This window comes from Anas platyrhynchos, chromosome W, assembly GCF_047663525.1.
Source record: "Anas platyrhynchos isolate ZD024472 breed Pekin duck chromosome W, IASCAAS_PekinDuck_T2T, whole genome shotgun sequence".
In the NCBI taxonomy this organism is placed as follows: Eukaryota; Metazoa; Chordata; class Aves; order Anseriformes; family Anatidae; genus Anas; species Anas platyrhynchos.
The window spans coordinates 5,935,539-5,960,087 of NC_092620.1; the positions used below are offsets into that span (position 1 = coordinate 5,935,539).

General features: G+C 41.7%; 1 protein-coding gene across 19 annotated transcripts in view; it reads right to left on the reverse strand.

The window, feature by feature from the left end:
* Window positions 1-24,549, reverse strand: part of LOC101791773 (SET-binding protein) — a 323,956-nt gene that overhangs the window by 64,038 nt on the left and 235,369 nt on the right. The window contains exon 6 of one of the 19 annotated variants that reach the window (XM_038169502.2): window positions 11,503-23,941. The exons of the other annotated variants lie outside the window; for them this stretch is intronic. Coding sequence (XP_038025430.1) covers window positions 23,781-23,941 — 161 coding nt within the window. The 3' untranslated portion in view covers window positions 11,503-23,780. Of the gene's footprint in view, window positions 1-11,502; window positions 23,942-24,549 lie in introns of those variants that run through there. 19 annotated transcript variants of the gene reach the window in all.

The following is a 24,549-nucleotide window of genomic DNA, read 5'->3' on the forward strand; positions in this document are numbered from 1 at the left end:
GTGGTACACTGCAGAAGGGAAATTTCTGTAGCACATACTGGCGAGGGTTAGGAAAAATGGGAAAATATGAGTTCCAGGGGACAGGGAGATATCCCTGGGGGAGTGCCTACTAATAGTTCTTCCTGAAGAATTATAAGAAATTGGAAACATAATCCCAAAATTAGAGGGGTTGTAAAAGTGTAAAAGAAAAATAATTTTTTTTTAAAAAAAAAAGGTTAAATATTGTGTATCAGTCTGGACAAAAGAACCAATTAAGGAAACAGCAGTATTTTGGCCAAAATACGGGTCTGATGAAAATTCAGGCTTTAAATTTATGTGTAAACAATACGATTCCTTTTTCAGAGAAGGAGCCAAGTTATGCTCCCTATAATCTTAATATTGAACTGGTGACAGCAGCAGTCACTCCAGGAAGGGAGACAGGGGCTGTAATTAACACTGTCCCTAAAGAAGGATCGTACTCTAGGTTCTGGCAAGAATTAGAACAAGGTAGAAGAGATATTGAGAATTTTGCCTTCCCTGATACTAACAGTACTAACAATAACTGTGTATCCTCTTAGGTGAACTACCCCCCCCCCTTCTTACCATCAGAGAGGTTAGAACTTTTAAGAAGGAGAGGAAGTCTTTATTCAAGGACCCCAACAGCCTAGTTGAACAATTAGACCAGTTCCTACGACCTGACTTATACTCTTGGGGGAGGGAATTATGTCTATAAGTATGTTGTTTACAGGGAAAGAAATGGGAATGATCAGGAGGAGAGCTGCTATACAAGAATGGGAAAGAGCTCATCCTCCAGGACCAGGGGTAATACCGGCAGGGCAGAAATACCCACTTGCCAATCCTGGCTGGAATAATAATAGTGTGCAACACAGAAATCATATGAGAGACTTGGGGTCAGAATGAGAAAGTACTTGGGGATGAGACCTGAGGACCCAGTATCCCAAGGGCTCTTGAAAGTTCATTGTGTGATTAAAGCCTGGCAAAATATGCAGAAAATGCTTCAGAAGGTGGGGGGATGTAGTGAACTCCTGCGGGAGGCCCTGGAGGTGTGTGTCCGGAGGGGAGATAAGAAGGAAAAAAAAAAAAAAAAAAAAGAAAAAAAAGGAGAGCGAAACAATGGTATTGACAGTGCAGCGGGTAGTGAGGCAGAGCGTTGGAGAAAGAGGAAGAAAATCTTCAGGGGGAGTCAGGGCCAGGATGGAAAGGAGAGGAAGAGAGATGAAGGAATGGCAGGCAAAGAAGGCTGCCTGTGTTGTGGCCTGAGTCCTAGCAGAGACAGGCTTTGATAAGATGTTTTAAGTGTGGCCAGGCTGGCCACTTCGAATAGGAATATCTGGAGTGGAAGAAGGAGGAAAGAAGGAAAATGGCATGAAATACGCTATATTGATATGTTGTTTATCTTGGAGGGAAAAGGTATGGAATTAAGTTGGACCCTGACTGAGCCTTTGGTGCTGGTATTAGAAAAGTACAGGCTGGAGAAAGATAAAGGAAGTGTTAAAAGGGTTGCTGAAGGTGTTAAAGGTGTGGCATGTAGTATTTAACAGAGCTGTTTGAAGTTGAATGAGCAGGGAAAGGTGATGTAGGCATTATCTAAGTAACAGTCTAGAAGTTTTGGTATATTTGCTGTGGTGTTTGGTCAGTTTCCCAAGCATCGGGGAGGGGGGAACAGCCTGCTCCACCAGGGGCCTCTCCAGCGGCCGCAGGGGGGCTTCGGCTCCAGCGCCTGGAGCGCCTCCTCCCCCCTCCTTCTGCACTGACTTTGGTGTCTGCGGGGGGGTTTCTCGCTCTCCCAACTGCTGTTGAGCAGCAGGTTTTTGTTTGTTTCTTTGTTTGTTTGTTTTCGTGGATGTGCTCTCACAGAGGCAGGGACTGTATTGCTCATGGCTTGGCTCTGGGCAGCAGTGGGCCCCTTTGGGGCCAGATGAAATTGTCCCTTACCTGCCACGGGGAGGCTTCTGGGTTTTTCTCACGGGGGCTGCCACTGCAGTTTCCCACCCCCACACCTCTCACACCCCCCCGAACCTTGCCATCAAACCCAATACACTGGGGAACAGCTAGGTCATTACTGACTTGTAAAGTATCAGGGATTAAATTAACTAATGAAACCCTAAAAAGTGATGGGGGCAGAAGGGGCTGGGATAACAGTGCCACTTTTGGGGGATACCAAGCTGAGACCAGGGGATAAAATGATCACTGGGTAATTATTGTATGTACCCAAGGCAGGGACTAACTTGTTGAGAAGGGATTTGATGATTAAATTGGGCATTCAAATAGTAAATTGTTAGACTGGAATAACAGTGTTATTAATGGAGTGCTCGCAGGCCCTGAGAGCAAACATACATGTGTGTTCACCTCTTACTAGAAAGACCCTGAAATGGGGGCGGAAGCAACAATATAGGTGGACAATTTTACCTCAGGGGTTTACAGGGCCACCTATCTATTTGGGTAAGTTCTAAATATATATATATATATATATATATTTTGGAGCAATTATAACCTCCCAAGGAGGTATTAATGTTAACAAATATGTGGATCATTTTCTATTGTCAGGACAGGAGAAAAGAGTTGTGAAGAAAGCTACTAACAAGCTATTCAACTTTCTGGGAAAGCAGGGCTTGGGAGTATTAAAAAAAAAATAAATAATAATAATAAAGTACAATATGGAGAAAGAGAAATCAGGTATTTAAGGCATCTAATGTCTGAAAGAAAACAGAATAAATGCAGAGAGGATTCAGGGAATTGTTGAAAATTAAGAAAGAACTAAAAGTTTTAAAAAGATTTTTTTTAAGGAATCAGGAGCCATGAAGTCTGAAGGAAAATGGATACTCCCTAATGGGAGAGAAATGCTGAATAAAGTGATAATGAGGCAAATATTAACTGTTTTACATCAAAAGAGTCATTGGGAAGTGCAAGCAATGTGTGATGTTGTGCTAAGAAAGTATGTCTGTGTAGGAATATACACTTTAGGGAAGCACATATGTAGAGGATGTACCACATGTCAAAAGGTAAATAAAAAGGTCTTCTGTAACCCATCTAGAGGGGGACGGGAGCCAGGGCTTTGACCTTTCCAAAATATACAGGTAGACTTTACTGAGTTACTTGTTTGTTCTAATTGACCATGTGACTGGATGGGTGTAAAGCTTTACTGCAAGGGTTAAAGCAGGCCTTAGAGATTGAGTGGGATTTTCACAGCCCCTGGCACCCCTCCTCTTCTGGGAAGGTGGAACGAATGAATCAGACATTAAAGAAGCAATTAACTAAACTAGTGTTAGAAACCCAACTTCCTTGGGTAAAATGCTTACTCCTACAGGTTTAAACAGCACCAAGAAAGGATACAGGAATTTTACCATATGAGATGCTGTTCAGATTGCCCTATCTGGGCAGAAGGGATGAGATACCACAATTCAAAACAATAGAGTTTTCTTAAGAACTGTATTCTGGGGTTGTCCTCTTCTTTGTCATTTCTCAGGACCTGTGGGTTGTTGGCTCAAACCCCACCTTTGGAATTCCCCATTCACCACCATCACCCAGGAAACCGGGTCCTGGTTTGGACCTGGAAAGAGTCAACTCCGGCCTGAATGGGAAGGACAATTACTAACCACTGAAACAGCCGTAAGAACTGTGGAAAAAGGTTCGACTCACTATACTCGAGTGAAGGCATCCGTTGACGCTAGTACCTGGGAAGCTGTTCCTACAAAAGACTTGTTGGAAGTTGAAATTGAAAAATCTCATAGTGGACTCTGAGCAAGATAAGAGCTTACAATTGTAAACTAACCTTTTATTTTCACAGGTAACTAACGACTGTGACTTGTGATTGAGAGAAAGAACAGACCTATAGTGAATTGCAGTGCTCCCAAGGGGGGGTTGTTATAGTAGTAGTGTACATCTTACTTTTTGTATCAATAATTATTTGGAAACCTAAGGTTTAAAAATGATGACAGGGAAAAATTGATTATTAATTTTGTTTTTAGTGATTCTAGGCCTCAGAGAAGGCCTTGGTCAATTGGCAACTTGCAAAAGGCATGACCAGATAATAGCAAAAACGGGATACCCCATCAAAATATGGGTGACTGTGACAGAGGGTTATGTACCACAATCTGTCACGTTTGATGTTTGTGAGGTGTTAGCTTGTGGAGATCTAAATGCCCAACGACAATTGAGCAGAGAGAACAAATAACTGGGAGAGACCCAACAGCCAGATTGAGAATAGCTGTATGGAAACAATCCTCTATTGCCATCAGAGAAAGGGAGAAACTCAAGGAGAAAACAGGAGAGAAAACAGGAAGCCCTCTGAAATGTGGCAGTTCAAACAAGGTATGGGGATGTGAATGCCTGGATAGAATGGGTCAAATATACCGTCCAGAGTCTCAACCGTAGCTACTGCTATGCTTGTGCCTCGGGATGACCGATTGCCCAGATAGTGCCTTTCCCATAGTGGTGGACCAAAGACTCCCAAGGGATGCGATGTATGATTGCATTGTACCAAGAAAAGACTGCCTGGGGAAATGAGGCCTGTAAGTCTCTCTTTGCTGTTCCTTGCATGATAACAGTATCACGGTTCCCCCTGCATTCTCTACAGCTATAGGTAACCATACAGCTTGCCTCTCACGGCAGGGTGTGAGTGCTACCTGGCATCTGGGAGAATTTGCCTTGTGCTACCAAGGACTTGATGGGAAACTGCTCAAGACTAGAGATCCCCAGGGCAGATCTCTGGTGGTACGGTGGAGGGAAGATCTTATGGTCCACCCTACCATCTAATTGGGAAGGCACTTGTGCACTTGTTCAATTAGCTATACCCTTCACCCTGGCATTTGAAAGAGAAACATCACAAATACCCAGAGGAAGTAAAAGAGGCTTAGGAATATCATTTGATGATAGAGTATACATAGATTCTATTGGGGTACCTAGAGGAGTTGCAGATGAACATAAAGCCAGAAATAAAATTGCTGCAGGGTTTGAGTCACTGTTCTGGTGGGTAACAATCAATAAAAATGTGGATTGGATTAATTATTTCTATTATAATCAGCAGAGATTCATCAATTATACCAAGGATGCGATGAGAGGAATCACTGAACAACTAGATGCCATCAGCAAAATGGCTTGGGAAAACAGGATAGCATTAGATATGATGCTCGCAGAGGAAGGAGGTGTGTTTGTGTGTGTAATACTGAGCAACCATTGTTGCACTCTTATACCCAACAATAGTGTCCCAGATGGCTCGGTAACAAGAGCATTGCAAGGGCTTACCACCCTTGCCAGTGAATTGGCAGAAAAAATAAAAAAAATAAAAAAAATAAATAGGCATATTTGCAACATTGATCGTAGTTGTAGGAGTTTTGACAGCCATTGGTTGCTGCATTATCCTCTGTGTAAGAGGACCAGTACAGTGGTTAACTGAAACCGCACTATTGAAACAAATGACCATGGAGCCACCACCTTACTCAGATAAGGTGATAATGAGGAGATGGAAAGCAAAGAAAGCAAAGAAGAAGAAGTCTATCAAATTGCACCTTAAAGAAAGGTTTTGCAAAAATCAACAGTTTATAAAAAAAAGAAAAGGGGGGAATTGTGGGAATAGAAATGTTGTTTTTGCAGAGTTACATTGTTTAGAAGGAGGGAATGTGGTACTGAGATATGCTTACAGTGATAAGAAAGTTTAGCAGGCGACCTAGTAAAATGCAGACAACCAGTCTCCTTAGGACAATTAGGTGAAAATCACGGTGTCAAGTCAAGTCAGATAAGTGAAGAAACATTACCACTTCAAACAGTAAAAATGTCAAAAGAAATTTGAAATTTAACAGGCCGGCAACTGAAGGCCATGCATTGTTTGTGAAGCATCAGATAGATTGTGAACCTGGATTACCCACTCAGTGGGGAAACAGGGGAGGGTCCTGCCATCAAAAGGTATATAAACTGTGTTTTGGAACTAGTAGATGCGCTCTCTCCTGCTTGTGGGGCGCCCGCCATTGCAATCGCGAATAAATTACTACTTCACTGAGATCCTCGCCTGAGCCTAAGTTATTGGCTACAGAGTGTTTCTCACAAGGACAGGAGAAAAGAGTTGTGAAGAAAGCTACTAACAAGCTATTCAACTTTCTGGGAAAGCAGGGCTTGGGAGTATTGAAAAATAAATTACAATATGGAGAAAGAGAAGTCAGGTATTTAAGGCATCTAATGTCTGAAGGAAAACAAAGAATAAATGCAGAGAGGATTCAGGGAATTGTTGAAAATTAAGAAAGAACTAAAAAGTTTTAAAAGAAAGATTTTTTTAAGGAATCAGGAGCCATGAAGTCTGAAGGAAAATCGATACTCCCTGATGGGAGAGAAATGCTGAATAAAGTGATAATGAGGCAAATATTAACTGTTTTACATCAAAAGAGTCATTGGGAGGTGCAAGCAACGTGTGATGTTGTGCTACGAAAGTATGTCTGTATAGGAATATATACTTTAGCGAAGCACATATGCAGAGGATGTATTATATGTCAAAAGGTAAATAAAAAGGTCTTCTGTAACCCATCTAGAGGGGGACGGGAGCCAGGGCTTTGACCTTTCCAAAGTATACAGGTAAACTTTACTGAGTTACTTGTTTGTCCTAATTGACTACGTGACTGGATGGGTGTAAAGCTTTACTGCAAGGGTTAAAGCAGGCCTTAGAGATTGAGTGGGATTTTCACAGCCCCTGGCACCCCTCCTCTTCTGGGAAGGTGGAGCTAATGAATCAGACATTAAAGAAGCAATTAACTAAACTAGTGTTAGAAACCCAACTTCCTTGGGTAAAATGCTTACTCCTACAGGTTTAAACAGCACCAAGAAAGGATATAGGAATTTCACCATATGAGATGCTGTTCAGATTGCCCTATTTGGGCAGAAGGGATGAGATACCACAATTCAAAACAAGAGAGTTTTCTTAAGAACTGTATTCTGGGGTTGTCCTCTTCTTTGTCATTTCTCAGGACCTGTGGGTTGTCGGCTCAAACCCCACCTTTGGAATTCCCCATTCACCACCATCACCCAGGAAACCGGGTCCTGATTAGGACCTGGAAAGAGTCAACTCTGGCCTGAATGGGAAGGACAATTACTAACCACTGAAACAGCCGTAAGAACTGTGGAAAAAGGTTGGACTCACTATACTCGAGTGAAGGCATTCATCGACGCTAGTACCTGGGAAGCTGTTCCTACAAAAGACTTGTTGGAAGTTGAAATTGAATAGAAAAATCTCATAGTGGACTCTGAGCAGGATAAAAGCTTACAATTGTAAACTAACCTTTTATTTTCACAGGTAACTAACGACTGTGACTTGTGATTGAGAGAAAGGACAGACCTATAGCGAATTGCAGTGCTCCCAAGGGGGGGGTTGTTATAGTAGTAGTAGTGTACATCTTATTTTTTGTATTGATAATTATTTGGAAACCTAAGGTTTAAAAATAATGACAGGGAAAAATCGATTACTAATTTTGTTTTTAGTGATTCTAGGCCTCAGAGAAGGCCTTGGTCAATTGGCAACTTGGAAAAGGCATGACCAGATAATAGCAAAAACGGGATAGCCCATCAAAATATGGGTGACTGTGACAGAGGGTTATGTACCATAAGCCATCACGTTTGATGCTTGTGAGGTGTTAGCTTGTGGAGATTTAAATGCCCAACGACAACTGACCAGAGAGAACAAATAACTGGGAGAGACCCAACAGCCAGATTGAGAATAGCTGTATGGAAACGATACTCTGCCATCAGAGAAAGGTAGGAACTCAAGGAGAAAACAGGAGAGAAAACAGGAGGCCTTCTGAAATGTGGCAGTTCAAACATTTGAGATTCAAACAGGGTATGGGGATGTGAATGCCTGGATAGAATGGGTCAAATATACCGTCCAAAGTCTCAACCGTAGCTACTGCTATGCTTGTGCCTCGGGATGACCGATTGCCCAGATAGTGCCCTTCCCGTGGGGGTGGACCAAAGACTCCAAGGGATGCGATGTATGATTGCATTGTACCAAGAAAAGACTGCCTGGGGAAATGAGGCCTGTAAGTCTCTCTTTGCTGTTTCTTGCATGATAACAATATCACGGTTCCCCCTGCATTCTCTACAGCTATAGGTAACCATACAGCTTGCCTCTCACGGCAGGGTGTGAGTGCTACCTGACATCTGGGAGAATTTGCCTTGTGCTACCAAGGACTTGATGGGAAACTGCTCAAGACTAGAGATCCCCAGGGCAGATCTCTGGTGGTACGGTGGAGGGAAGATCTTACGATCCACCCTACCATCTAATTGGGAAGGCACTTGTGCACTTGTTCAATTAGCTATACCCTTCACCCTGGCATTTGAAAGAGAAACATCACAAATACCCAGAAGAAGTAAAAGAGGCTTAGGAATATCATTTGATGATAGAGTATACATAGATTCTATTGGGGTACCTAGAGGAGTTGCAGATGAACATAAAGCCAGAAATAAAATTGCTGCAGGGTTTGAGTCACTGTTCTGGTGGGTAACAATCAATAAAAATGTGGATTGGATTAATTATTTCTATTATAATCAGCAGAGATTCATCAATTATACCAAGGATGCGATGAGAGGAATCGCTGAACAACTAGATGCCATCAACAAAATGGCTTGGGAAAACAGGATAGCATTAGATATGATGCTCGCAGAGGAAGGAGGTGTGTTTGTGTGTGTAATACTGAGCAACCATTGTTGCACTCTTATACCCAACAATAGTGTCCCAGATGGCTCAGTAACGAGCATTGCAAGGGCTTACCACCCTTGCCAGTGAATTGGCAGAAAAAAAAAAAAAAAAAAAAAAGTAGGCATATTTGCAACATTGATCGTAGTTGTAGGAGTTTTGACAGCCATTGGTTGCTGCATTATCCTCTGTGTAAGAGGACTAGTACAGTGGTTAACTGAAACCGCACTATTGAAACAAATGACCATGGAGATACCACCTTACTCAGATAAGGTGATAATGAGGAGATGGAAAGCAAAGAAAGCAAAGAAGAAGAAGTCTATCAAATTACACCTTAGAGAAAGGTTTTGCAAAAATCAACAGTTTATAAAAAAAAAAAAAGGGGGGGAATTGTGGGAATAGAAATGTTTTTGCAGAGTTACATTGTTTAGAAGGAGGGAATGTGGTACTGAGATATGCTTACAGTGATAAGAAAGTTTAGCAGGCGACCTAGTAAAATGCAGACAACCAGACTCCTTAGGACAATTAGGTGAAAATCACGGTGTCAAGTCAAGTCAGATAAGTGAAGAAACATTACCACTTCAAGCAGTAAAAATGGCAAAAGAAATTTGAAATTTAACAGGCCAGCAACTGAAGGCCATGCATTGTTTGTGAAGCATCAGATAGATTGTGAACCTGGATTACCCACTCAGTGGGGAAACAGGGGAGGGTCCTGTCATCAAAAGGTATATAAACTGTGTTTTGGAACCAGTACATGTGCTCTCTCCTGCTTGTGGGGCGCCCGCCATTGCAATCGCGAATAAATTACTACTTCACTGAGATCCTCGCCTGAGCCTAAGTTATTGGCTACGGAGTGTTTCTCACACACAGTATTGGGCCTTTCTCTAACCCTCCTAGGGGATGGGCAAAAAGTGAGGAGAGAAACATCACTAGGGCAGCTGACCTAAACCAATCAAAGGGATATTCCATACCATGTGATGTCACACTCAGCAATAAAAGGTGGAAACAGGAAGAAGAGGGGAGGGGTGGGCTCTCGTTGAGAAGATGTCGGTCCTCCTCTCAACACCGGTTGCGTGCGTTGAGGCCTTGCTTCAAGGACGTGGTCAATCATCGCTCATTTGTGGGAAGTAGAGAGTAATTTCTTTCCTCTGCACTTCCATATAGCTTTCATTTATTTTGTTTGTTTGTTTTCCTCCCTTCTTTTTATTTTCCCTTTTCCCCTCCCTTTTCCCCTTTCCCTTTTTATTTCCCCTTAGTTAAATTGTTTAGTTCATGGTAGTCTTTATTTAATTATTATTATTATTTCCCTTTAATTAAATTATCCTTATCTCAACCCGTGAGTTGTTCTTTGCTTTACTTCTCCCCCTCCTCATCTAAAGGAGAGGGAGTGAGAGAGCGGTTGTGGGGTTTAGCTGCCCAGCACGGTAAAACCACCACAGGGTCAAAAGGCACGTTCAGGTCACCAGGGGGCGTAACAGCAAAAGCCTTCGATGGCTGTAGCAGCAGAGGGGCCCATGGCGTAGCAGTCGGATCAGTAAAGGAGCCCGCAGCTCCCTCACTATCTGGCAAGCCACACGTTTGTGATTGTGGCTCCACGTGGCTCTTTAAGGCCTCAGAGATTGCTCGCCAGGTGCTGAGCAATCCCACCGCAATCTTGTCATTTTTAGTTGCAGAGTCCCACACCTTGACCTCAATTTGGTCCCATATTTCAGGCTCATAAATTGTCCAATTGTTAATAAGGAGAATAAGGTATAAGGTTACCAGCACAGTCTTTGTTCCTAAGGATGTATGATTCCCCATAATGCGCAACTGCTTACCAGCGAGAGGCAGTTGTGTGCACAGGTCCGCTTCTCTCAGATCGAGCTTCTTCCCAGCTCCAGTGCGCCTATTTCCAGTGACTTTCTGTGCAAGCTTCTCTGAACAGTTTGCTGAGTTTGGCCAAACCTATCTTCATGAGGCAATCAAAGTGCCTGTTCCCATCCTGGTCTCCATTCTGCCAGCCTGTTCCTCTTCACTTCTTTTTCCTGCTTCTTTATTGATGTAACTTCATCATGTTGCCTTTTTTATGTTGAGGGCAGGCTCCCCTCTTATACCCTTCTCTCCACAGCAGTTCTTTTCCAAACAACTTTTCATCGGTCAAACAACTTTGCATATAACAGCAACAGCAAACACCCAGAAACTTCCATGCCTTAATGGCTGGAGTACAAGAAACCCAAGACTGCATGGAGTCTCCTGAATCACCCTTCTTTGTTCCCTTTACATTCCTGATGGCCTCATTGTTAAGAGTCTGATGTTATCATCAACCACGGTGCTTGCTGACCCCCATGGCCACATTCCCAAATCTCCCCCTTCTTTATTAATATCAACCATTTTCTCGACACAAATTACCACTCCACGTGCCTTTTGACCCAGGCCCTATTGGTCTTGAAAAGGAGATGGATATGCTTTTCTTCGATATGAGAAGATTAGGATACATAAGGCCCGAAGGCCGAGTTGCTCAAGAACTTAAAGCAAGACATATTGTTCCCACGACTAGTCCTGGAATTCTCCGGTGTTTGTAATCAAGAAAAGGAATGGAAAATGGAGACCGTTAAGTCATGGAACTTAAAGGATTGTTTGTTACCTTTTCTGATTGTACATATGTATAGGCATACTTGCGATTAGTAAAAAAAGTAAAATTAGTAAAAGCGATGTTCTATATATTTAGAATGTTTGATGTTCGTGTGTGCATGTTGGTGGAGCGTAGACTCCCCATGCACCCAGCGCTGTTTACTTGCCTTTTATAAATATTCCTTTTATAAATATTACTAAATTCAGATTGAGTTGAGACTTCATTTATAACAACTTATTGGCTGGGGGTAGAAAAAAAGGCTCAGGAATTTGTATTAAAGGAGACATTCAACTTTGAGGGACTTTTCCTGAATATTGCAAGAAATTTATATAAGGTCACTTTCAAGAACTCCTTAAATATATATCTTTCAAATCATTTGTACCTTTCAAATGACACACTGACAACATTAATTAAACTCAGCGGCTGTGAACTAAAATCAGTGTCTGCCTCAAACTTATAAATTTTCAATTCACAGAGCACTAGAAGTGGATAGTTTGCTGGACCTGATGCCTTAAGCTAAAAATCAACTTCACATTTCCTCTCCCAGGCTGCTACAGTTATCATAAAGTTTTTCCCATTCAATGACTACAAAGCAGCCTCTGGAAAATGAGAATATTGCCATTCCTGTCGCTAGTGGAGATGATCCTGTTACAAGAGCAGCATGAAATAGGCACTAATTCTTCAAACTTTTTTTCTCAGACTTTGAAGTTTGAGGCAGGCTGGCTGCAGAGTACAGCAGCTGCTTGTTCTTTTGTGAATTTACTGTCCTTGAGAAGAGAAAATAAAAGACTTATTTTTTTTTAGACTATCACATCCAATGCTTTTCTTCTCATCATTAAACTCAATTACCTTTTTGATAAACACACAGGAAAGCCTTGGAAGGGGCCACTTGAATTTGCACTTAGGAATTTATGTTGGGTAGAAGAGATGTGAATAGACTGAACAGCTACTTATATTTTATCAAACAACATGATTTTAAAAAAAGGTATCATAAAAGTACTGTTTTTATAGGGATTGGTTGACCTTGTGTGGAGCAATTGTTGAGGATTCACTTCACCACTGCAAAACTGGGTGACTGGATCAGCACAGTTTATTATCCTGGTAAATAAAGGGAAGATCTGAACTCAGACCTCTAGACCTGCTGGTTGCTTTGTTTCCTACATTAGCAGCTCTGAGGAAAGCCAGCCATTCTTGGCAAAGAGTAGAGGCAAAAGAGAAGGACGTGCAATAGGAAGCAGCTTTGGAGATGTACGAGAGGAAGCAGTAACTCCACCACAGCCTGGCAATTTCAGACCTTTCTGGACTATCTTCTCCCATTCAATACCCAGCTAAGAGGGTTCATGGAGACAGTAACCAAGAACCACTCCTGTGCTAGAGTAGTTGGGTGAGTGGTTTGGTTGTGCTTTGCAGCAGGTCATTGCAATGATCCTAAAATACTCTTCTGTCTACAGACCTCAGACCCAGATGCCCTGAAGACAACCCCAGCAGTGAATGTTCAGCTTGATGCTTTCTCATAAATAACATCAAGCTTAACTGAAGTTACATGTGTGAACACTGAAACAACAGAATGCAAGCAATGACATAAACATGAAGTTCTTGATCAGTAGTAATTATTAATATATATTCTCAGACAGGGACCTGGGCCAGCTGTGACCGAGTCTGTATAGACACATTTACACCTTTCCACCTCCAAGGAAATATAATAAAACACGCAGTGGAAAGGCACAAGGGAAGAACCAGTTGATTTCAGACTGATGGCAAACCAAAATCTATATAACCACTGTCTATGAAAGAATGCAATATATTCCTTGGAGAAAGGACTTCTGACAAAAGTGTCAGCCCCCCATGAGCACATGCTGTCTTAGTCCTTGTGTATGATCAGGAGTAATGAGGCATTTAAGAGAAAAGCTCCAGCAAACCTACTCGTGAAAAGAAAGCAGCAATACAATAGTATATACATACACATACACACAGAGGTGGTGTATTTAAGAAACACATTAAAAAAAAAAAGAAGTAGAAACATGCACAACATATACCAGCCTTGACTCATAATGCACAAGGTCCTCAAGATCTACAGAGAGGAAGTGATACAGCAGAAAAAAGTCTCACTTTATTACCACGATTATTGATCCAATGAGTGCTTTTTTTAAAGCAGCACCTGGCCATTTTCCTCATCTTTATCTGGTAACCAAATCTCCCTCCTCCCTCTTATCCTTACTGTTTTACTGTTATTGGCTTTAAATTAAGATGTCATTTTTTGCAGCCTAACTGGTTAAATGTTGAAACATAAAATGAACGGTGTCAAATCATATTCTCAAAGCTGAAAGGGACAGAGGGCCCAATATGCCGACCAGACCCAACTCAACCCACAGGGAAGTCTGTTGCCTCCCTGGGGCTCGGGTGAGAGACATTGCTAAGAAAGTCAAGCGCCTGATATGGTCCACTGACTACTACCTGCTACTGGTCTTTCAGGCTGGTAATGACAAGGTAGCAACGAGAAGTCCAAGAGCGATCAAAAGGGACTTTAGGGCTTTGGGGCGACTACTTAAAGGATCAGGGGCACAGGTTGTGTTTGCCTCTGTCCTTCTGATAGGGGGGATCGATGCTGACAAGCGGGCTCATCACATTAACATGTGGCTTCAGGACTGGTGCAACCAGCAGAACTTTGGGTTTTTCAATCACAGGAAGGCCTACGTGACAATTTTTGGTCTAAAATTTTGGGTAGACCTGTGTGGTGCCAGGAGTTGGACTCAATGATCCTTATGTGTCCCTTCCAACTCGGGATATCCTATGATTCTATGATAATCCTGCAGAAGCTAAATATGGATTACCAAAGCAATTACTGAAAATTCATAACCTTGCTAAAAAGGCATTTTAATGGAGTTCTGCACTACAGTTCTACACTGTACTTAAAGGCTGTTTACTTTTTTAAAACAATTTGCAGCTTAATGTGTGGAAACGTGTCCTTATATAAGCTTGATTCGTTTCTGAATACAAAATTGTTTGGGGCTGTTGAGAGCTCTCTCCTGGTATCTGAGACCACTACAGTGTTTTGGCTATCACTGTCTGATATTGGACCAACTCTTACTCATATTATGTTCTCATTATACATCTTTTACAGTTTAAAAAGGTTTGAAATCTATTTCATTCCTAATTTAAGGCCATTTCATACTATATGTTACTCTAGGGTTATACTATATGTTACTCTAGAGGCTGGTTGCATTAAGGCTTGTATGTTTAAGCCTGCCTACTACAAAGACTTTATTTACCACCATTAAACCCTATCACCAGTGATAATCTAATGAGCAAGAATCTGGCAGTTTTAAAGCACAGTTTCTAAATAATATACATGAATATAGCAATTATGAAACACTGTCCATAACCTCATTTAATATAGATTTAACATTATTTTCAGTGGCAGTTAAATCTGTGTTAAGCTTTGGCAAATTCTTGTATTGGCAACTTGATATAGCTGTCATTCTCACCAGATATTAGTGGTTTAAGTTCCCTTTTCCATGCCTGAGCTCAGATGGAAAGAGGACATAATCTCCCAGCTTCAGAAATGTATAAAAAATGGAAGGCGACTGGGTAAGTACTCTGAATTTTGCTGACTTTTCTGGCAATACAACTCTGTTGACAACAGACGAGAATTATGAATGTTGCTACAGTAGGCTGTTGCTGTCTTCCTGCCTGAAGTTCACTTTTTCTGGACTAAAGGTTTGGGTTTACTTTTTTTTTTTCTTTTTTTTTTCTCCTGATAATAATAATAAAAATTGGTAATTGGGACTTCACGGTATTTTAAGTGGTATTTTAAGTTCTTAAAGATTTGTTCAATACATGAGATGCTATAGCTGCAGGCTTTTTTTCTTATCATCTCCACTTAATCTTGAGAAACAGTAAAAACAAATGAGATTAATCCATGCATGATGAAAATAGTGCTTTAGTTCACCTTATAACATTCCTTGGTAAGAGCATTAGTGGATGGACACAGAGGGATTAAACAATCTGAAGTTTGGTTAAGGTTAATACATTCTACTGTTCCTCCTAGTGACTTGAAGGCAAATGGGATACATTTGCAAGTTTTGAAATCAGATGCCTCAATTATTTTTCCATTTCCTGGTAAGGGGAATGTTACTCTACATATGGGGGAAACTGATTACAAAGGTACAAATACTTTGCCCTTATCTAACATCACTCCATGGATGTACTATTGAAACATGATCCCTCTACATAAGCCTGATAATATCAAAGCAAACAAGAAAGAAATAAGCTGATAAAACCATCCTTCCTGTAACAACAAACGAATTTCATGAATCATATACTTATGAAAAAAAAAGAGCTGTCCTAAGGTATTTATTTTCACACTTGCTGCGCTCTCCTACTGCCCACTGGATGCAATTACATGCTCCTGGTGGGTCGGGTTGGTGGTGCCAGTCCTACCAGAAACCACAATGACAAATGAGCTCTTTGCTCACCATCCGGATTCCCAAGATCTGCCACTAATAATAACCTTCAATACAGGCTCTAGAGAGAAATAGGGAAGATCCCAAACTGCCCTCCTTTAGCAAGATCTGTGTTTCTTTCTACACTTTTCCAAAGGCACTGTTCACTTTGAGACCTAAGGAGTTACTGTCGCCTCCTACTCTTTTCAGCCTGTATTCAGTCTCTGCTAAACAGAAGATGCAAATATAATGAAGTTAAAAAAGAAAAATTAGATTTTTTCCAGCCTGCTGATATATTTCCTCAAAAGAGTTATCTTTTGTGTGTGCCTGCTGAGAAAAGAGAAAAGGCTTTTAATTATATCTGAACAGGATTACCCGTCTCTACAGAAGGGCCCTTGACATTTTTTGAAGACTAGGCATCTTCTGTTTCACTAGCAATAGCACGTCTATGACAGAAACAGTGTTGCTTTTCTTCATTGGTAAAATGACTCATACTGCTAATGGCAAAGCCCTCAAAGCTTTCTGTTTAGCAGGATCCTACACAAATACAGATCAATAACTTCAATTTGATTCTCACTAGTCCATCTGTAAAAACAGTATTATTCATGTCTGCTGTCAATACAATCACTCTCCTCTATCCAAACAGTTTTGAATTAGATCTTTCTCCTATTTTTTTAATAAAAAACTTTGTACATTCAGATTAATAAGAAAAAGTGACTCTTTTTCAAAAATCTCTCTGCTTCATAATACTTTTGCCCTATCTTCTCTGCAGTAAAGAGCAGCTATCACTCAGAAAGTCAATAGCTCTTCCTTTTCTTTTGCAAAAAATGTATGGAGTGACTTTGAATGAATCCTTCAATAACAGTGACTGTAAACTAAATAGTAGATAAGATAGATTTTAATACAGAATCTGTGTACTTCTTCTGGGTGGTGAGAGTACTCTTTGCTATACTCAAGAAAGATGTTTAAGGAGAAAAAAACACAGGAAGAATGATGGAAAATTTGATCTGCAGGGAAACATTACACGAATTACATAAGCCCAAGTAAATGATGACTAAAAGTAGACATGATAACAATCTGCAGGTGTTTGATAGAGACAAATATAAAGGAGGAAGAGGTTTTACTTAGGGTCATCCAAAGGGTAAAAGTAGCAGCAATCCAAGAAGGACAAGATAAATTAATAGGTTTTTTCCACCTCTAATGACTACGATTCTATTACATTAAAACAGAGGAAAATCTACAGAGAAATACTGAACCCATTTCTAAACCAGACCTTCTTTGACAGATTAAATAGTACAGTAGACCGCAATTTCTTCCTTTGTAGTCAAATGTTAATTAGATTCCTTGCAGCTGTCTGTATATCCTTCTGATTTGGCTGATGAGCACATTAACAACGTGAACTGATTCAAGAGTAGAGTGAAACTTCCTTCTGAAGGATAATGACACATTTGAAGCACAGACTGGTCCCACCAAAATACAAAACTGACAAGCGTGGAGTGGTACTGTTGCATATTTTATACCACGTGCACTTGGCTTTGCTACCCTGGTAAAGGCAAGCTCCAAATACCCTGTAAGTTATTTGGTTATTATCCCACGGTCCTCAGCTCCTCCACCAATGCAGCTATTGAGCATCAACCTGAGAAACAGAAAGCTAATAGATATTTTTTCCATCTTTTCTAACTAGTCATAGGAAAATCAAACCACTTGACACTTCTAAGCCTTCCTCATTGTCCTGGTTTCAGTTAGGATAGAGTTAAATTTCCTCCTAGTAGCTGGTAGGGTGCTATGTGTTGGATTAGGATGAGAAGAGTGTTGATAATACACCAATGTTTTAATTCTTGCAGAGCAGTGCTTACACCAAGCCAAGGACGTCTCAGCTTCTCACTCTGTCCTGACAGTGGGCAGGCTGGGGGTGCAGCAGGAGCTGGGAGGGGACAGACCCAGAGCAGCTGACCCAAAGTGGCCAAAGAGGTATTCCATCCCATCTGATGTCATACTAAATAATATATAGGGGTGGCTAGCCAGAGTGAGGGGGGTGGCTGCTCAGAGATAGGCTGGGCATCGGTCAGCGAGTGGTGAGCAATTGCATTGTGCATCACTTGTTTCGTACACATTATTAGTAGTAGTACTAATATCATTATTATTATTATTGCTATTATTATTTTCCTGTCTTAATAAACTCTCTTTATCTCGACTTACAGGCCTCACTTTCCTGTTTCTCTCCTCCATCCGAGAGAGGGAGGGGGGACGGTGAGTGAATGGCTGTGTGGTGTTTAGCTCCCGTAGCCGCTCCAGCCCCTTCAGCCACTCCAGCTCCTGTGATGGGCCCAGCGTGTATTCCAACCCCTGTGGCAGGCCCTGTGGCTGGGTCAGAGAAATGAGCTGTAGCAGTGCAAGTTGCCCCTGTAGAGAAGGTGAAAAAATGGTATAGAGATTCAGGTCGTTTAGAACACAGAGAGTCTTCTGCTAAGTCTAGGTATAGAGACTACGATTCTGGGCCATCACGGATTCAGGAGGAGGAAGATGAGGATGCCGAAAAATCAACAGTAACTACCTTAAACCTATACCAGCGTGAGCTACGAGATGTGCAAAAAGATTTTGGTCGCTGCATAGGTGAGCAGCTTGTCACCTGGCTGCTCCGGTGCTGGGACACCGGAGCCAATTGTGTGGAATTAGAGGGCAGGGAAGCCAGGCAGCTTGGATCCCTTGCTAGAGATGCAGGCATTGACAAAACAATTGGAGATTGTTATAAATGAAGTCTCAATCTGAATTTAGTAATATTTATAAAAGGAATATTTATAAAAGGTATAAAAGGCAAGTAAACAGCGCTGGGTGTGCGGGGAGTCTACGCTCCACCAACATGCACACACAAACATCAAACATTCTAAATATATAGAACATCGCTTTTACATACTAATCGCGAGTATGCCTATACACACGTACAATCAGGAAAGGTAACGAACAATCCTTTAAGTTCCATGACTTAATTAACTCGAGTACGCCTATACATTTGTACAATCAGAAAAGGTAACAAACAATCCTTTAAGTTCCATGACTTAACAGTCTCCATTTTCCATTCCTTTTGAACAATATGTCTCGCTTTAAGTTGTCAAGCAACTCGGTCTTCAGGCCTTAGGTATCCCGTTCTTCCCGGATCAAAGAAAAGCATATCCATCTCCTTTTCAAGGCCAAAAGGGCCTGGGTCAAAAGGCACGTCCAGGTCACCAGGGGGCGTAACAGCAAAAGCCTTCGATGGCTGTAGCAGCAGAGGGGCCCATGGCGTAGCAGTCGGATCAGTAAAGGAGCCCGCAGCTCCCTCACTATCTGGCAAGCCACACGTTTGTGATTGTGGCTCCACGTGGCTCTTTAAGGCCTCAGAGATTGCTCGCCAGGTGCTGAGCAATCCCACTGCAACCTTGTCATTTTTAGTTGCAGAGTCCCACACCTTGACCTCAATTTGGTCCCATATTTCAGGCTCATAAATTGTCCAATTGTTAATAAGGAGAATAAGGTATAAGGTTACCAGGACAGTCTTTGTTCCTAAGGACATATGATTCCCCATAAAGCGCAACTGCTTACCAGCAAGGGGCAGTTGTGTATGCGCAGGTCCGCTTCTCTCAGCTTGAACTTCTTCCCATCTCCGGTGCGCCCATTTCCAGCGACTTTCTGTACAAGCTTCTCTGAACAGTTTGCTGAGTTTGGCCAAACCCATCTTCATGAGGCGATCAATGTGCCTGTTCCTGTCCTGGTCTCCGTTCTGCTAGCCTGTTCCTCTTCATTCCTTCTTTCTACTTCTTTATTGATGACGTAACTTCATCATGTTGCCCTTTTTTAACTTGAGGCCAGGCTCCCCTCTTATACCCTTCTCCCCACTGCAGTTCTTTTCAAAACAACTTTTCATCGGTCAAACAACTTTGCATATAACAACAACAGCAAACACCCAGAAACTTCCATGCCTTAATGGCTGGAGAACAAGAAACCAGAGACTGCATGGAGTCTCCTGAATCACCCTTATTTGTTCCCTCTAAACTCTTTTACATTCCTGATGGCCTCACTCCCAAATCTCCCCCTTCTTTATTAATATCAACCATTTTCTCGACACGAATTACCACTACATATATAACAATCCCTCCTCTTATTTTGAATGTCATTAATTCGTGTCTTGGCTTCAAATTTGGTCAAGGCCAATTGAACCATAAGAGAATGACTTCACAATATTCTCTGCAAGATTTATATACAAGTTTTTAGCAATGATTGGAATCCCATGTATAGAATATTTCACCCAACTCATTGTTCCACAGGTTGTATAAGAATCATCACTAGCAGCATCACACACATCAAATTTGATTGATCAAAGTAGATATCCAATCCTCTAGGTATATTTCCCACCTATTATTTCAATCACTACAATTAGCATCCAGCGGGGGTAGCTATATCAAGTTCTTTTAAACCTAACGTTCAAATCTCCAGGAATAGACTCAATCTTCCAATTCTTCTGGAGCCAATTGTGTGGAATTATAGGGCAGGGAAGCAAGGTGGATGGGATCCCTTGCTAGAGATGCAGGCATTGACAAGACAATTGGAGATGGAGCACGATCTTACAGCCTCTGGAGGTATCTCCTGTGGAGAAACTTTCTGAAGAGTTCCACCAACTTAAAGAGAATTTATCTTCCTCCCCACCTGAACAAACCAGTGTCCACCAACTAAAAGAGAATACTTGGGAGAAATTGTCTGTAAAGTTCCACCAACTTGAAGAGAGATTATTTTCCTCCCCACCTGTACAAACCAGTGTCTCAGCTATCAGGGATAAGTGTTCATCCGCACAAAGAAGACAATATGGTGGGTAGACACCCCATGCCACCCTGTGGTTTTATCTACGTGACCATGGAGAGGACATGAGAAAATTGGATGGAAAATCTACCTCAAACCTAGAGGCACGGGTATGTGAGTTGCAAAAGAAAACAATTGGGAAAAAGGGTTTCTCTGAAAAGCTTGCTGCTGCAGCTTCCAGCAGGCAGTCCTTCAAACACAGAAACAAAGAAGATTCTGACCAGGATTAGAGGGGCCCTGCCTCCAGCCAGGGGGAGGAAAGGGACAATCGAGTTTATTGGACTGTGTGGATTTGATGGCCTGGCACGTCAGATGCACAGAAGTATAAGGCTTTAGTAGACACCAGTGCACAGTCTACTGTAATGTCATCAAGCTATAAAGGGCCAGAACCCATCTGTATTTATGGGGTGATGGGTAGATCCTAGCAGTTAACTGTATTGGAGGCTGAAGTGAGTCTAACTGAGAATGAGTGGCAAAAGCACCATATTGTGACTGGCCCAGATGCTCCATGCATCCTTGGCATAGACTTGGCACAGCAGGTGCCAATCGCTACCACAACTGTGAACCGGCGGCAATATCTCACCAACCGAGACTCCCTGATTCCCATCCATAAGCTAATTCGTCAATTGGAGAGCCAAGGAGTGATCAGCAAGACTCATTCACCTTTTAATAGTCCCATATGGCCAGTGCGAAAGTCTAATGGCGAGTGGAGGCTAACAGTGGACTATCATGGCCTGAACAAAGTCACGCCACCACTGAGTGCTGCAGTGCCGGACATGCTGGAACTCCAGTACGAACTTGAATCAAAGGCAGCCAAGTGGTACGCCACAATTGATATTGCTAACGCGTTTCTCTCCATCCCTTTAACAGCAGAGTGCAGGCCACAGTTTGCTTTCACTTGGAGGGGAGTCCAATACACCTGGAATCGGTTGCCCCAGGGGTGGAAACACAGCCCTATCATTTGCCATGGACTGATTCAGTCTGCACTGGAACAGGGGGAAGCTCCTGAACACCTGCAGTACATGTAGTTCATGGAGTAGCCCTTGGGCCAGTCCAAACAGGACCAGATGTAAAGAATGTGCTCTACACTGCAGCTGAGGAGAATGGCCCCACCTGGAGCCTCTGGCAGAAAGAGTCTGGGGAAACTCGAGGTCGACCACTAGGGTTTTGGAGTTGAGGATACAGAGGATCTGAGGCCCGGTACACTCCAACTGAAAAGGAGATATTGGCAGCATATGAAGGAGTTTGATCTGCTTCGGAAGTGGTCTGTACTGAAGCACAGCTCCTCCTGGCACCCCGACTGCCAGTACTAGGCTGGATGTTCAAAGGAAGGGTCTCCTCTACACATCATGCAACTGATGCTACATGGAGCAAGTGGGTTGCACTGATTACTCAGCGGGCTCGAATAGGAAACCCCAGTTGCCCAGGAATCTTGGAAGTGATTATGGACTGGCCAGAAGGCAAATACCTTGGGATATCATCAGAGGAGGAGGTGGGTCGTGCTGAAGAAGCCCCACTGTACAACAAGCTACCAGAGAATGAGAAGAAATATGCCCTGTTCACTGATGGGTCCTGTTGTATTGTGGGGAAGCATCGGAGATGGAAGGCTGCTGTATGGAGTCCTACACGACGAGTTGCAGAAGCTGCTGAGGGAGAAGGTGAATCGAGTCCGTTTGCAGAAATGAAAGCCATTCAGCTGGCTTTATATACATGTATATTTATATATTTATATATTTATATATATTTTCCTGTCTTAATAAACTGTCTTTATCTCAGCTCACAGGCTTCACTTTCCCGTTTCTCTCCTCCATCCCAGAGAGGGAGGGGGGAGGGTGAGCGAACGGCTGTGTGGTGCTTAGCTGCTGGCCGGGTTAAACCACAGCAGCAAAGGAGTTCAAGGGCAAACTACAGGCAACTCAGTGTCCACAGTTTCTTTGGAAGCAGCATGGAAGATTTGGCCAGATGAAACGGTGCCAACTATACAGTGCAAAGCCTATACTTTAATTTGCAAAAGCAAAAAGCTGTAATTTATACCTCTGAAAGGAAGAAGTAAAAAAAAAAAAAACAAACAACAAAACAACAACTGATAGATCTAACAGTACATTCTGTGTAGGTTTATTTTTTTGCCAACAGTTTGTGGGTTGGATGATGAGGTACTTTCCTGAAGATTAGACATCACCATTTTTTTAAAACAAACAAAACAGCAGGAAAAATCAAAATTCCCCTAAAGCAGAGTCAGTCCTTGCGAAAGTTCAGAGCAATTGGGGATCTCCCTTGACTCCTTTTTTAAAAAAGAAAATTCATCAACCAATAGAGTTAATCAGCTCTGGCTCACAGACAGTGTTTTTGCTTCCAGTTGAGGACAATTAGAGGCACAGTGTCAACTGGTCATTTATTAGGTTGTGTAAAGCTCTGTGGATACAAACTGGTTTTGTGACATTAAAAAATTCTCATGAAAAATAGTGCTGTTACATGCAGACATCCCCTTGTTTCTTCTCATTTTAAACTCAACAGATTTACTAGTTCAAGGGAAACTCAGAAGTGTTTATGAGAAGAAATGCACGCTGAAAGCAAGCAGTATAGCTCCAGGAACAAAATCAACTGATAAGTGAAAATCAAGCAGGGTAAATGATGACCTTTCAGTCTATTCTTTTTTGCCTGATTGTATCCTTTGTAGTACAGATATGGGAAAGGGGTCTTTATGTGTAGACAAGTGCTAAGAATAAGAACGTTTAAGAAAATGAAGATTCGGTCCTTTATAGTTATTTTGACTATATTGGCATCACGTTATTGTCCAACATCATTTCTTCAGCCCTCTTAAACCATCAGAAACCCCTCAATGAATGTCCCTAGTAGGTGATCCACAAACATATTCATGATAGACCCTCAAGAAATCACTCAAAATTTGGCCAGATGTTATGTTTAAAAATGGAATATTGTTTTTCAGAGAAGATTCTTTTTCATTGCCATGACTTCTCCCAGCCACCAAAGGCCTATTCTGACTGCAAATTAACAGTCAAAATAAATATATCATTATTACACAATAAGAGCCCTGCCAAAAAAAAAAAAAAAAGTACATGAAAACCCAAAGGATGAAACAATATCATTCTGCAGACTGAAAAATATCACTTATTGCTGAAAAAAGTACTCATACGTTGCACATTGTTAGAAAATTCTTCCAAATTTCTTGGCAGTCAACCTGGAAAATCTCTCTTTAAACTTGCCTTTAAAGCATCTTATATAATCCTAGCAAGAACAAGAAAGATCTGGGAAACAAGACACTACATTTAGGGTAATTCCAGGTACCTGTTGTAATACTTACAGTCTTCCAGTCCCTAAAATTTGTGTGGGATTTCAGAGCACCACTACCCAACTCTCCATCTCCTCCTTAGATGTAGGTGCACGTTAATGGATAAACATAAAAAAAACCAAACAAACAAACAAAAAAACACAACAACAAAACAAAACAAAACAAACATCAAAAAAAGTGTAAACTTCATCTCCTCTGGCAACACTCAGAGCAGAAGGCATTCAGGCAGTGTAAAGGTACATTTTACCTGGTATAAATCAGGATGCATTTTTACTGCAGTCTTAGTCCTGCCCTCAGTTTCTATCCACTGAGCCTCATATCTTATGAATCATTGTTATTACTCTGGAGCTGGTTTCCATGAGGGCTTTCATCTTTAATGTTTTTGTTTCTAACAGACTGGTCTTATTTCAACTTTCACTTCCTGTGGCAGGATATATTTGAAATATTATAAAGTTAAAAATAAACAAAAGGAGATGAGTTTCTGAAGTGCAGATGGTAAGAATATTTACTCTTACACTGGGAGAGAAATGAAGGAATATAATTTTGAATCACAAGGACAAAAGCCAATCTGTTAATTGGGGGAAGGAGGAAGATGTGCATTCCACAGACCCAGTGTGACATTTTCTTCTTCTATGTGCCTTCTTTTCAATGTTCTTCAGATGGGATTCTAGACGAGGTAGATACA